The 14316-nt window shown below is 45.8% G+C and overlaps 1 protein-coding gene across 1 annotated transcript in view; it reads left to right on the top strand.

The window, feature by feature from the left end:
* Positions 1 to 14316, top strand: part of LOC142312620 (alpha-2-macroglobulin-like) — a 179558-nt gene that overhangs the window by 76210 nt on the left and 89032 nt on the right. The window contains exons 13-15 of the mRNA XM_075351615.1: positions 4586 to 4652; positions 8154 to 8299; positions 9835 to 9984. Of these exons, the coding sequence (XP_075207730.1) occupies positions 4586 to 4652; positions 8154 to 8299; positions 9835 to 9984 (363 nt within the window). The remainder of the gene's footprint in view (positions 1 to 4585; positions 4653 to 8153; positions 8300 to 9834; positions 9985 to 14316) is intronic.

Below are 14316 nucleotides of genomic sequence, written 5' to 3'. Positions count from 1 at the left end.
GGGGTATTTTGCACGTTGCGACATCGCACCTGCGATATCGTCAGGGTCAAATCGAAAGTGACGCACATCCGGCGCCGGTAACGATGTTGCAACGTGTAAAGCCTAGCAGAGAAGATGAACGAGTGTGAAACAGTCAAAAATCGGTGATCTGTGTCACGTCGTTCATTTTCATAATGTCGGTGCGTCCGCAGGTACAATGTTGTTCCTCGTTCCTGCGGCAGCACACATCGCTGTGTGTGAAGCCGCAGGAGCGAGGAACATCTCCTTACCTGCGTCCCGACCGCAATGCGGAAGGAAGGAGGTGGGTGTTTACGTCCCGCTCATCTCCGCCCCTCCGCTTCTATTGGCCGCCTGCCGTGTAATGCCGCGGTGACGCCGCATGACCCGCCCCCTTAGGAAGGAGGCGGGCCGCCGACCAGAGCGACGTCGCAGGGCAGGTAAGTGCGTGTGAAGCTGCCGTAGCGATAATGTTCGCTACGGCAGCTCGCACTACATATCGCATGAGCGACGGGGGCTATCGCGCTCGGCATCGCTAGCATCGGCTAGCGATGTTGCAGCGTGCAAAGTACCCCTTAAGGTGAAAACCTAGGGGGCTTTCAAAACAGACGTAAACCTCCCCACGTGCCCGATCATCTAAATGAATCCTGTCCTCCTTATTCTTTTCCGTCTGAACTGACACCGAATCCAGGGAAGAAATACCCGCCACCATGGACTCGCTAACCCCAAGAACGGGCGGATTCACCCAAGCCCCCACGGGCGCTGGGGGTTCCCTTGGCCCCCCCAATCCGCTCCAGCAACGTACGAACGCAACCTAACAGCTCTCCCAATTCCCCACCCCCTGATGCATACCCCCCAGCACCTATCGGTACCCCTTGACTTAACCCCGGCTGACCTACCCCCCCTTTCACTCTGGTCCCGACTAGACTGAGAAGACAGACACAACAAAGAAGCATACTCACCGGGCTGCATAAGGGTGGAGGCCCCGCCTGCCGGACCACCTGACTCTTGACGTCCATCCGACCGATCTGTAGCTTCTTGGCTCCTCCCATCCGACCCCCCGCCATTAGCCCTTGCCACCGCAAGGCCAGAAGACCCCTCCGGTCCCGTATTCCAGACCTGTTGTCTGTCCTGCAGGCCGGCTGCACCAGAGAGCTGCCTGCATTCTTCCCCACCCTTCCAGCGCAGCTACCCAGTGCCCCTCCAGGGGGCCCCCTCTTCAATCCGGGCCTCTGCCGGTGGAGGCCCTGCACACCAGGCCCGGTGCACTACAGATCCCAGCTGACTTGCTCCGCCCCTTCCGCTGGGGCCTGCCCGCTCATCCAGTCTGCTCAGATGCAGAGGCTCAGGGAGCTCGGCAGGCACATCGCCAGAGCGCCCCGCTGCAGTGCCGACATCCATTGCTGACCTAGCGGTAGCAGGCCCTGCCTCCTACTCCAGCAGAAGCCTGCTAACCGCCGCTCGGCCCAGCCGCACTGTAGAATTCCTCCCAGGCCAGGGCCTACTTGACTTCTTTGCTCATGGCACCCGGCCTGGAGGGTCCCTGGAGGGGCTTCTGCGGCGACGCTGGGCCCGGGGAGGAAGGTCAGGAGATAACCGTTCCAGCGATTTTGACCTACGGAGGCACCGCTCCTGCAGGGATGAAGTCCCATCCGCCTCCAGACTCCCGCCGATGATCCCCGCGACAGTAGCCTGCAGCCACCCAGAGGGACGGTCGCCAGCAGCAGCCCTAAGCCGCTCCAGGAGCTGATCCACAGATTCCATCTTCAGGTACAGGGATGGGGACACTCTTACTTCTGTCCCAGGAGCGGGAAAAGTGCCACTCCTCCCCCTTGGCTATCCCTTTATTTCAAAATCAGCTCACTCCCCCTCCTCCACCCAATGACACCCTGACCTCCCCACCAATCAGTGTCATGACATCCTCCGCAAATGCCCCGGGGTGAGGGGGGGCAATGCGCCGTCCTTTCTTGAACAGTCTATAATTTTAAAATCACATTGTATAACTTAAATAAATGTATTTGCATTTTCCGGAGAGAAATAAGTATTGGATCCCCTACCAACCATTAAGAGTTCTGGCTCCTACAGACACTTAGGAGTACTTTGCACGCTGCGACATCACTACTGCGATATCGTCAGGGTCAAATCAAAAGTGACGCACATCCGGCGCCAGAACCACGTCACAACGTGTAAAGTCTAGATGCGCCGATAAACGATCGCAAAAGTGTCGTAAATCGGCGATCTGTGTAGTGTCGGACATTTTCATAATGTCGGACCGATAGGTGATACGATGTTGTTCCTCGTTCCTGCGGCAGCACACATCGCTGTGTGTGAAGCCACAGGAGCGAGGAACATCTCCTTACCTGCCTCCACCGGCTATGCGGAAGGAAGGAGGTGGGCGGGATGTTTACGTCCCGCTCATCTCCGCCCCTCCGCTTCTATTGGCCGCCTACCGTGTGACGTCGCTGTGACGCCGAACGACCCGCCCCCTTAGGAAGGAGACGGGTCGCCGGCCAGAGCGACGTCGCAGGGCAAGTAAGTGTGTGTGAAGCTGCCGTAGCGATAATGTTCGCTACGGCAGCTATCACTAGATATCGCATGTGCGACGGGGGCAGGTACTATTGCGCTCGGCATCGCTAGCATCGGTTAGCGATGTCGCAGCGTGCAAAGTACCCCTTAGATGCTCCTAATCAACTCATTACCTGAATTACAGACAGCTGTCATAAATTGTCACCTGTATAAAAGACTCCTGTCCACATACTCAATTAAACAGTCAGACTTTAACCTCTACAACATTTGCAAGACCAAAGAGCTTCCTAAGGATGTCAGGGACAAGATCATAGACCTGCACAAGGCTGGAATTGGCTACAAAACCATAAGTAGGACACTGGGTGAGAAGGAGACAACTGTTGGTGCAATAGTAAGAAAATGGAAGAAATACAAAATGAGTGTCAATCGACATCGATCTAGGGCACCATGCAAAATCTCACCTTATGGGGTATCCAGGATCATGAGGAAGGTGAGAGGTCAGCCTAAAACTACACGGGGGGAACTTGTTAATGATGTCAAGGCAGCTAGAACCACTGTCACCAAGAAAACCATTGGTAACATATTACGCCGTAATGGATTAAAATCCTGTAGTGCCTGCAAAGTCCCACTGCTCAAGAAGACACTTGTGCAGCCGGCCCATCTGAAATTTGCCAAACAACACCTTGATGATTCTGAGAGTAATTGGGAGAAGGTGCCGTGGTCAGATGAGAGAAAAATTGAGCTCCTTGGCCTTAACTCAACTCGCAGTGTTTGGAGAAAGTGAAATGCTACCTATGACCCAAAGAACACCATCCCTATTGTCAAGCATGGAGGTGGAACATTATGTTTTGGGGTTATTTCTCTGCTAATGGCAAAGGACTACTTCACCTCATCAATGGGACAATGGATGGAGCCATGTACCATAAAGTCCTGAGTGAAAACCCCCTTCACTTTGCCAGGACATTAAAAATAGGTCGTGACTGGGTCTTCCAGCACCACAATGACCCAAAACATACAACCAAGGCAACAGAGGAGTGGCTCAAAAAGAAGCACATTAAGGTCATGGAGTGGCCTAGCCAGTCTCCAGACCTTAATCCCATAGAAAACGTATGGAGCGAGCTGAAGCTCTGAGTTTCCAAGCAACAGCCTCAAAATCTTAATGATTTAGAAATTATCTGCAAAGAGGAATGGACCGAAATTCCTCCTGACATGTGCGCAAACCTCATCATCAACTACAAAAAAAAGTTTGACTGCTGTGCTGCCAACAAGGGTTTTGCCACCAAGTATTGCGTCTTGTTTGCCAGGGGGATCAAATACTTATTTCTCTCTACAAAATGCAAATAAATGTATATACGGTAATTTATACAATGTGATTTTCTGGATTTTATTTTGGATATTTTGTCTCTCACTGTTAAAATTAACCTACCCTTAAAATTATAGACTGTTCATTTATTTGTCTGTGGTCAAATTTACAAAATTAGCAGGGGATTAAATAATTATTTCCTTCACTGTATCTCCGGTATTAGGTCAGATAAACATGGTGATTAGCAGTGTGAGCAGCCTCTTCTTACCTCAGCTTCCTTGGTATCTCCAGTATTAGATCAGATAGACAGGGTGGACAGCAGTGTGAGCAGCTTCTTCTTACCTCAGCATTCCTACTATCTCCAGTATTAGATCAGATTGGGTGGACAGCAGTATGAGCAGTTTCTTGTTACCTCAGTACCCTTTGTATCTTCATGATTAGATAAGAAAGACATGATGGATAGCAGTGTGAGCAGTCTCTTGTTACATCAGGAACCCTCTTATGCCCAAAAATAGATAAGAAAATTTACTAAGAGCTAGATGGTTGTGCAATGCTTAATAAGAGCCATTTCTTCTATTAGCACATTTTTTTCAGTGTAACAAGACACTGAACATTGTAATGTTTTACAGTGATTACGTCCCAAAATAAAACAAGTTTTTCGCTGTTTAAAAGCAGAATTTTAATGGCAACCAAAAAGATTAATACAATTAAACTTTAGTATATTTTTCTTATAACCATTACGCTATTATTTTTTTACAGTTGGTTTCCCAAGTTTCTATTAAAGATTCGGGGACCGTGGATATTAAAATTGAAAACACTAATGATGGTAAGTTATTCAGTTGAAAATGTATGTGGTCCTTTCAGAAAGATCTATGAGTTTTTTTTCGTATTGTTTTTTGTCTTGTCAAAAGATATGGGAACAAAAGTTTATAAAGATCTGTAAGTCAAATTATTTCATGAATTAGTCCTCATTAAAGCCCGCTTTACACGCTACAATATATCTTACGATGTGTTGGTGGGGTCACGTCGTAAGTGACGCACATCAGGCATCGTAAGGTACATTGTAGTGTGTGACAGGTACGTGCAATTGCGATTGACCGTTAAAACATTCATCACATGCACGTCTTTGAATCCTGACGAATTGCACGTCGGGTTGTTCAATGTTCCCGAGGCAGCACACATCGCAGTGTGTGACACCCCGGGAACATTGAACAGATCTTACCTGCATCCCGCGGCTCTAGCCTGCAATGCAGAAGGAAGAAGGTGGGCGGGATGTTTACGTCCCGCTCATCTCCGCCCCTCCGCTTTTATTGGCCGGCTGCCGCGTGACGTCGATGTGACGCTGAACATCCCTCCCACTCCAGGAAGTGAACGTTCGCCACCCACATCGAGGTCGTATGGACGGGTAAGTATGTGTGACGGGGGTTAATCGTTTGTGTGGCACATTCAACAAATTGAACGTGCCGCACATACGATGGGGGCGGTTACGATCGCATACGATATCGTATGCGAAATCGTAACATGTAAAGCAGGCTTAAAAGATTCATGAATCTCATGTATGTTTGATTTGCATTTCTTTTTATAAATAGAGCACATAAATGTAATGGGTTCAAAAATAATACCGTGTTTTTCCAAAAATAGGACACGGTCTTATAGTTTTTTTGGCCCCGAAAAAAGTGCTAGGGCTTATTTTTGGATAAGTCTTATTTTTGGGGAAACATGGTTGGCATAAGTTTACACCACCCCCCAGAAAAGAAGACCCCCCCACTTTCCCAGGAGACTCATACTTACCTGACCCCGGACATCTGCGTGGCTCCCAGATCTCCCTGTGATCCTTGGCGGGCGCTCCCAGCAGATATGCTGCACGCCGTTCTCTCCTGCTTCTGGTCGACACACACACACACACACACACTCATACTTATATATACACACACACACTCATACTTATATATACACACACACACACATCAGATCAAACATACACGCTCACTCACCACATGCGGCTTACTTGTAGATTCTTATTATAATGTATCAGTTGCTCCTCTTTTAGAATGATCACAAAACATAATGGTTGGACAAATGTATACTTCTTTCACAACAGGGAAACAACACACTTGATTGTTACAAATCAATCACGCTGTGACAATGCACTTTATGGTTTCGTCTCTTAACGGAACGAAAATGTTAACAGTTACAGAACCTTTTTTAACATTCAATTTGGAGTTTTCGGCTCCTGAGATTGTGGACTGTTCCATGTTCCACAAGACCACTAAGAGTCAGGTTGTGCCCAAAGTAATTACAGTACTTCTCTAAGAAGCCAACCACTGTCAGAGCTTAGTTCACCAGACATGTTTTCACTGAGTTTCACCACTTTATATAAATCACTTTACTGCTTTTATGGATCCTCATGATTTCTAGACCACTACCTTTCATGGAATTCACTCGCAACAACCTGCAACCACAAAAGCACAAATGTGCCTGTTGCTCAACACTATACTCAATGAGAGTACCGTCGCAAACTACAGGTTAGTCTTTATAGTCTGTGTCCCAAGTCCCATATAGCAATACTTACCATATCCCCAAACATTGTAGAAATTTAACTTGTAATATCAGCAGCACAAAAGACAGAAAGAGAGTCGTGAAACGTGCGTTGGGGAGCTTGTCTGAAAGATCCTCACATGATATGGGTAAATACAAATCCCCCCTTTTTACACTGCTGAAATGATATCTGATTTAATATGTAGCAGATAGAATTAAAAACTGTGCTTTGCAGATGGAGCAACAGATCAAAAAGCAATGCATGTACCTCTCTCGAATGTATGCCCTGACTTTGGGTATATTGCCATCTTGTGGCCATTATAAGAATTAATTACTTTTCTGTGAACTTATATTTATCAAGGACTATTGGAATATGGCAAATATAAAAGTGGTACTACACTATGTATGATAATCAATTGACTCATAAGTATCAAATATAAGGTCAGTAGATGGTGATACAGAGTTTTTTGGCTATTATATGTCAAAATATTTATATAAAGGCAGAATTGCAAAATGGAATGGTTAATTTTTTTTGGCATAACAAATGCAGTTTAGAACTATTATAATCCATGTTTACCTGTTGTCCAGGCTGTTCACACAGGGGGGAACCTGAATATATGTGAAAAGGTGAAAAATAATGTTTTTCCCTATGGACCACTCAGACAAGTAATTGTGCTCATTGGGATCATTGTTTGAGGGTAGTCTTCATAGTCTGTGTCCCAAGTCCCATATAGCAATACTTACCATATCCCCAAAGACTGTAGACATTTAACTTGCAATATCAGCAACATAAAAGACAGATTAACTTCATTTTCATGCAAGCAAACATGACCTTAACACTTAACTCTCTGACACTTGGCCATCTTTCAATAGCCCCTTAGGCAAAAATTATTCTCTTAGGTTTCAGCAGCTCACCAGCTTTATAGAGCAGAAACCTTTAGGTCCCAACCAAGTATAAAACACCATCAATCTAATTTTCTGTTGGTCACATGCAGCCAACCAAGTCCAGTACTCTCTTTGCACCATTATACTGACTTTCCATTACAAGACTCTTGCTTTGTAGTGTGGTACCTCTTTGGCACTTCTGAACCTCAACATTTCTGTCCCTACTTCAGGGACTCACTGCTCTGCTTCCTCTAACTTTTCTTTATATCTCATTGGTACAAGCCTACAACCTACAATAACCCTCAGTCCAGTACACCACTGCGCAACCAGCTCTCTCCTCACCTATTGTATCCTCAGCCATTCCCTGTAGACTGTGAGCCCTCGCGGGCAGGGTCCTCTCTCCATCTGTTTTGTATTGTTAATGATTGTTGTACTTGTTTCTATGTATACCTTTTTCACTTGTAAAGCGCCATGGAATAAATGGCGCTATAATAATAAATAATAATAATAATAGTAATTGGCACACCCTTAACTTGACAATCTTATTTGTTGACTCAATGGAACAAAAAACAACTGAGTCAAGTGATCTAGAGAAACCTAGATGCATGATTATCGAAATGCCAGCTGTTATTAAAAAAAAACTTCTTGAAAAGTATGTGCCAAATTCCTCCAGCAAAATAAAGTATTAACCTCAAAGTGCATCATTTGCCATTGTTCATATGGACCATTTGTGACCAATCCACCTGTACATTATAGTCATACAAGATGGGCATAAGTCCTGTTTGCGAGTATTTTATATCGGACAGATCAAATTATGCAGAGAGTATGGTATTATTGCTTTAATTTCTTGAGTTGAAAAACAAAAGTTTTTTAAACAATAAATGTTTGTTTTATATATAAACAGATATCTACGGAAAAGTCAACTTGAACCTCCCTTTAAGTCTAGACACTTCTAAGATTGTCCATGTACTTGTGTATATTCTTCTGCCTAATGGAGAAATGTTAGCCGATACTGCAAAATTCCAAATACTTAAATGTTTCAAGAATAAAGTAAGTCATTTCTCGTTTTTAAATAGTAGTAAAATATATGATTGACTTCACTCGCGGTAAGACCTCCTTTACATGTACGTGTTTCCGGTACATGTGATATCTGTTTTTTTCACGGATACCACACAAAGCCATTATGACCTATGGTGATCTTGACATGTCCGTGTTTTAACACAGACTGTGTGTCCATGTGAACTACATGGAGACTTGTCCATTTTTTTTTCTGACAGCATGGATGACAAGGACCAATTCAAGTTCATGGGTCTGTGAAAAACACATATTGGACATGGACAGCATATGAAAGGCACTAAAGGGTGCTTTTAGCCTTGTTTAACCTAATTAATAAATAAATTATTTTAAAAAACAGTGTGGGGTCCCTCCTATTTTTGATTACCAGCCAAAATAAAACAGACAGCTGCAGGCTAGTATTATCAGGCTAGGAAAGCCCATGGTTATTTGGCTCTTCCCAGCTTACAAAAAACAGCCTGCAGCCACCCCAGAATTGGTGCATCCATTAGTATTGCCAATTCTGGTGCTTTACCCAGCTCTTCCCGATTGCTCTGGCATTGCTGTTGCAATTGGAGTAATATTTTTGGGGGTTAATATCAGCTGTGTAATGTCAGCTGGCATCAAGCCCAGGGGTTAGTAATGCAGTAACGTCTATCAGACTCCCCCATTACTAACCCAGTAAGTGAAAAGAAAAGAAAAAACACAGGGGAAAAAATTGTTTATTTGAATAAAGACTCCTCCACACTATCGCTCATTCACCAATTTATTAAAAAAATCCATGAAGATCTGAAGTGGTCCCACCAAATGTCCTAGTGCAGAAATGGAAATCTGAAAGACATAAAAAGAGAAAGTTAAATAAATAAAGCACGATACAGTCCCTCGTTCACCAGTTTATTATGAAAAAATTCCCCACATAGTCCATGGCGTTCCCACGATGTCCACTGATTCTGTGGTGCAACCTATGGAGACTCGTTCTGAGAATGACACTTCATAGGTCAGGCTGCACAACTTTGAAGAGCACTATAGGGTGCAAGTGTACAAACCCTGCTCTAATCTAAGTTCCCCCTCTTGCATCAACTGTCCCCGAATTGCTTCTAGAAGACAGTAGGCTGAGAATCGCTCCCCAGGTATCATATAAGACCCAATGACAAGATGCGGCTGGCCGATCACAGTAATGCCAATAGACAACATGGCTACAGCATTACCATGTACGGTACGCAATTCCTGAATGCTGTCTAACACCCACATGACATGAAGAGCGAGAATTTGAGCATAGTTCTTGAGCACCAATGATACTCGATCAAGTACCGAGCGTGCCCGAGCACCCAGATGCTTATTGAGCAGTGGCAAACATGTTCCCTCATCACTAGTGTCTACCAAACCCTCCGATTCTGCATTAAAGTACAAGCAGATAGGGTGCCACTACACGCACAAAGTAAGAGAGCTCTAAACAATGGTCCTTTCAGGTAACTGGACTACAGATGGATGTTTCATGTTGATTTTCTTATTTAGCTGTTGCTTGTTTCCAGGTGTCAACTGCGTTTTACCCAAGTGAAGTTCTTCCCGGATCAGACGTGTCTCTCCAGGTTCAGGCTGATCCTGGATCTCTCTGTGGTCTCAGGGTGGTGGATCAGAGTGTGGTACTGATGAAACCAGAGAGAGAGCTGACTGCTGAGAAAGTGAGTGATGATTTATTTTTTCTGACCACCCGCCAAAAAAGGCAGAGGTGGCATTCATAGTGCCATCATATTCTGTAGAGCAATGCAAAGAATATATCAGTCTGAATGGTCCATTGGGGTTCTCAGTTAAAGCAAATCTACTGAAGGTCATCAAACAGTAGTTAAGATACAGGCTGGGACGCAACTAAAATTCATATGGCACCATAGCAATATGAGATGGGCCCCTACCACACAACTACAAGTACTGAAACAGCAGTATAGAAGCAATAATTAAAGGTACGAATAGTGGTACCGTATTTTAGAAAATCCATGAAATAGAACACAATTTTGTTATTTCCTATTAAAAAAACAATAGGTTTTTTTTACCTGACAGGGCCCAATCAACGTCTGGGCCCTGTATCATCTGCTATGTCTAAAATTATGCCCATGGGTAGAGATGAGTGAACCTTATGTTTTTGGTTTTTTTTAAACCGTGTTTATTGAAAAAAACATGGTTCCCAGACATATCCAAGATAATCTAAAAGGAAACAAAAGGAAATAGTTTCTCAGTAGTACAACAAAAAAAAAGAGAGATTAGACGGCATATTTTAAGTATAAACCAGCAAATTGGGGAACTTCTCAGAACCCCTCCCCCTTTCCCTAGGGCACGCATAGAAAACTCTTACGACAAAACATTACAGAAGCCTAACAGGAACTCTGCCAGCTATTTACTCTCTCATGTACCAGTCAGTGAATTGGAAACAGTCATTCACCACTTGCCATGTGGACAGTGCTTGGGCATTAACGAAAGAAGACCATGTAAGAAAGAAGCGTGTGGTGTGTTGGCTCGGAAAATGACTTGAAAATCAGCCAGGTGAGTATCGTGCTGGGCGCGTGTCTGCATGATGCCCTGCATTGTGCGTGCTGCGGGTACTGTTTCTTTGGCTTAAATTAGGCTTACATTCAATGTACTAAGATGTATTGTTTCCGGAGAATTTAAAAATAAAAAAAAACACTGCACACACACATCCAGAAGTGTTATGCTATGGTCCAAAAGCAAAACATTTCCAAAAGTGTGTGGGCGATGTTTTTTTTTTTTTTTCATTTTCCATGAACTACATGTTACGGGGGGACTGGCGGATTAGGATAAGGTGGTGTATTCCCAATCGCCTGTCGGGGTCCTCCATGCTCCCAGATGGAAAAGGAGCTGCTGGCAACCTGAAGGTTGGGCAGAGAATACAGAACCACGAGGTACAGGGGTGTAGGACCGTGAGGCACCCCTGTTAACTTCACAGGAGACCTTGGAACCGGTCACGTGTGTAGGGACACGTCAGACCGGATGAAAACCCAGTTAGCGTTTCGGTGTACCTGTGGCGCTACACTGACCACGTGTGCAGGAAACACGTCAGGCCGGGTGGTGACCAGGTAGCGTTGAGCAGAAGACCGCTGCGAAGCACCCTGTCGGCCACATGTGTAGGACACGTCAAACCGAGCGGTCCCTCGATTAGCGTTTCTGGACACCGGGGCTCTCAACTGGCCACTTGTGTACAGGACACGTCAGGCCAGGTGGTCACACCGGTAGCGTTGACTGGGAAGCCGATATGAAGAGGACTGGTGGCGCAGCAGCCGCAGCCCAGTTAACTCCACTGGGCTGCACTAGCAGGACTGGACAGTAGAAGGGAAGCGCGTCGCCTGACCCTATTGTGCCCAGCCACAGGTGTCTTGATGTGGCTGACACCGGATGCCTATCCCTACCTACTGCTTCCAATCCAAAGGCTTATGACGCAATGAGGCTCTAAACATGCAGGTGTGCTCTGTCTGAGCATATGAGAAGACTGCGCACCTCTATGTTGTCTCGAGCCCCTTTTATAACCCAGGTCCGCCCCAAACCCAGGGTGGACTACAATGGCACCTCCAGGAGCCAATAGCAGAGTGCATGTCATCAGTGATATCACCAGCAGCCTCATGGCGGCCACGCCCCAAACACCTCACCAGTTATTGTCTAACAACCAATGATGAGGTGCCAAGTCATAGGGACGGGCCTCTACAAGCCAGTCCAGAGTGGACACATCATCAGGACACTTGATACGTGCCGGCCTATCAGAGTGTGCCACCTCACGGACATGCCCAGTGAGGTCCTTACTGGACCTAACCTCTGATGCACTAAGTGCCTGAGCATGCTCAGTAGCCTGAACAACTGACTCAGAAATCAGACTATCAGCCTGAGCATGCTCAGTGGGCACAACACAGGACTTAGACTCGCCTAAGTACTTGTGCAAAGAGGCGTTTCGCACTAACTGTGGGAGTATGCTCAGTAGCCTGAACCGAAGACTTAGGCGGGCTTTGCACACTACGACATCGCAGGCCGATGCTGCGATGCCGAGTGCGATAGTGCCCGCCCCCGTCGCAGCAGCGATATGTGGTAATAGCTGGCGTAGCGAAAGTTATCGCTACGCCAGCTTCACACACACACTCACCTGCCGTGCGACGTCCCTGTGGCCGGCGACCCGCCTCCTTGTTAAGGGGGCGGGTCGTGCGGCGTCACTGCGACGTCACACGGCAGGCGGCCAATCAGAGCGGAGGGGCGGAGATGAGCAGGATGTAAACATCCTGCCCACCTCCTTCCTTCCGCATATCCTACGGAAGCCGCAGTGAGGCCGGTAGGAGACGTTCCTCGCTCCTGCGACTTCACACACAGCGATGTGTGCTGCCGCAGGAGCGAGGAACAACATCGGACCATTGCGTCAGCGTAATTATGGATTACGCCGACGCTGTACCGATGATACGATTACGACGCTTTTGCGCTCGTTAATCGTATCATCCAGCCTTTACACACTGCGATGTCGCATGCGATGCCGGAAGTGCGTCATTTTCAATTTGACCCCACCGACATCGCACCTGCGATGTCGTAGTGTGCAAAGTGCCCCTAAGTCTCAAAAATGACACAATCAGGCTGAGCATGCTCACTAGGCGAAACACTGGACTTAGGCTCTGGCTGGGTTAAATCAGCATGCGCACGCGCACTAGCCACCTCTCCACACTTAGACGTGGAGGAGGAAGCAGCCAGCTGGACAACCCTAGGCACGGACAAAAATGGCAGCCGGCGCCTGGGAGCAACTGGAACTGCAGCAGGCTGCTTGCGGCTATGGCGGCGCCGATTCGTAACACTACACATCTTAGTACACTGAATGTAAGCCTAATTTGAGCAGTAGAAACAGTACCCGCAGCGCAGACAATGCAGGGCATCACTCAAAGACACCAGCACAGCGCATTTCTTACCTGGCTAATTTTCACATCCTTTTCTGAACCCCGAGCTCCGAGCCTACTGTTTGCTCATCTCTACCCATGGGTAAAGACCTGCTCTTGTTGACTCGACGGGTGCAAAAAAATAGCATTTGTCTAATAACATCTATGAAAAATATGGTGGAGTTGTGAAGAAATGACTCCCTCCCTACGCTTCTCCAAGCATTCAGACATTGACCACCACTATTGAGGTCAGGGTGAGGTAGGAGCATTTATCATTTAACCCCTTTAGGCTTTTGTGGCCAAGCCCCATTATTCAACTCTGAAATACAGGGTGGGGCATAAATACACCCTCTTAAAAAAGTAAAGTTAAATTCAAAATGGCGGCTTTGCAGATGGTCGCCATGGGCGTCACCCAGCCTCAAGTGTTTTGCCCCTCCCATGTAATAATATGCCACAAACAGTAAGGTGATATCAGCAACCACTTCCATTTTATCAGGGTATATCCATACTTATGGCTCACCCTGTATATCACTTTATGCAGTAAAAATTCTGCAAAGCTTTTACATGTCCCAGTGATTGTGACAATCTTTTTTCATGACACATTGTACTTTGCATGACACATTGTGATACATTTAGATGCACACTTTGCATTTATTTAGAAAAATATCTGAAATTTGAAAAAATATATACAGTGGGGAAAATAAGTATTGGTTACACTGCAAATGTTGCAAATTTTCCCACCTACAAAGAATGGAGAGGTCTGTAATTTTTTTATTGTAGGTAGACTTCAACTATAACGGACAGAATCCCCCCAAAAATCCAGAAAAACACTTTATGATTTTTAAATAATTAATTTGCATTTTATTGCATGCATGAAATAAGTATTTGATCACCTACTAACTAGCAAGAGTTCTGTCTCTCACAGATCTATTATTTTTTTCTTTTAGAAGCTCCTAATCTGAAATCATTACCTGTATTAATTGCACATGTTTTAACTTGTTACCTATGTAAGACACCTTTCCACACACTCAATCAATTATACTCCAACCTCTTCACCATGGCCAAGCGCAAAAGAGCTGTCTAAGGACACCGAGGACAAAATTTTAG

This window comes from Anomaloglossus baeobatrachus, chromosome 5, assembly GCF_048569485.1.
Source record: "Anomaloglossus baeobatrachus isolate aAnoBae1 chromosome 5, aAnoBae1.hap1, whole genome shotgun sequence".
NCBI classification, from domain to species: Eukaryota; Metazoa; Chordata; class Amphibia; order Anura; family Aromobatidae; genus Anomaloglossus; species Anomaloglossus baeobatrachus.
The sequence above is the reverse complement of the archived record's forward strand: the minus strand, read 5'-3'. Positions and strand labels throughout refer to the sequence as shown.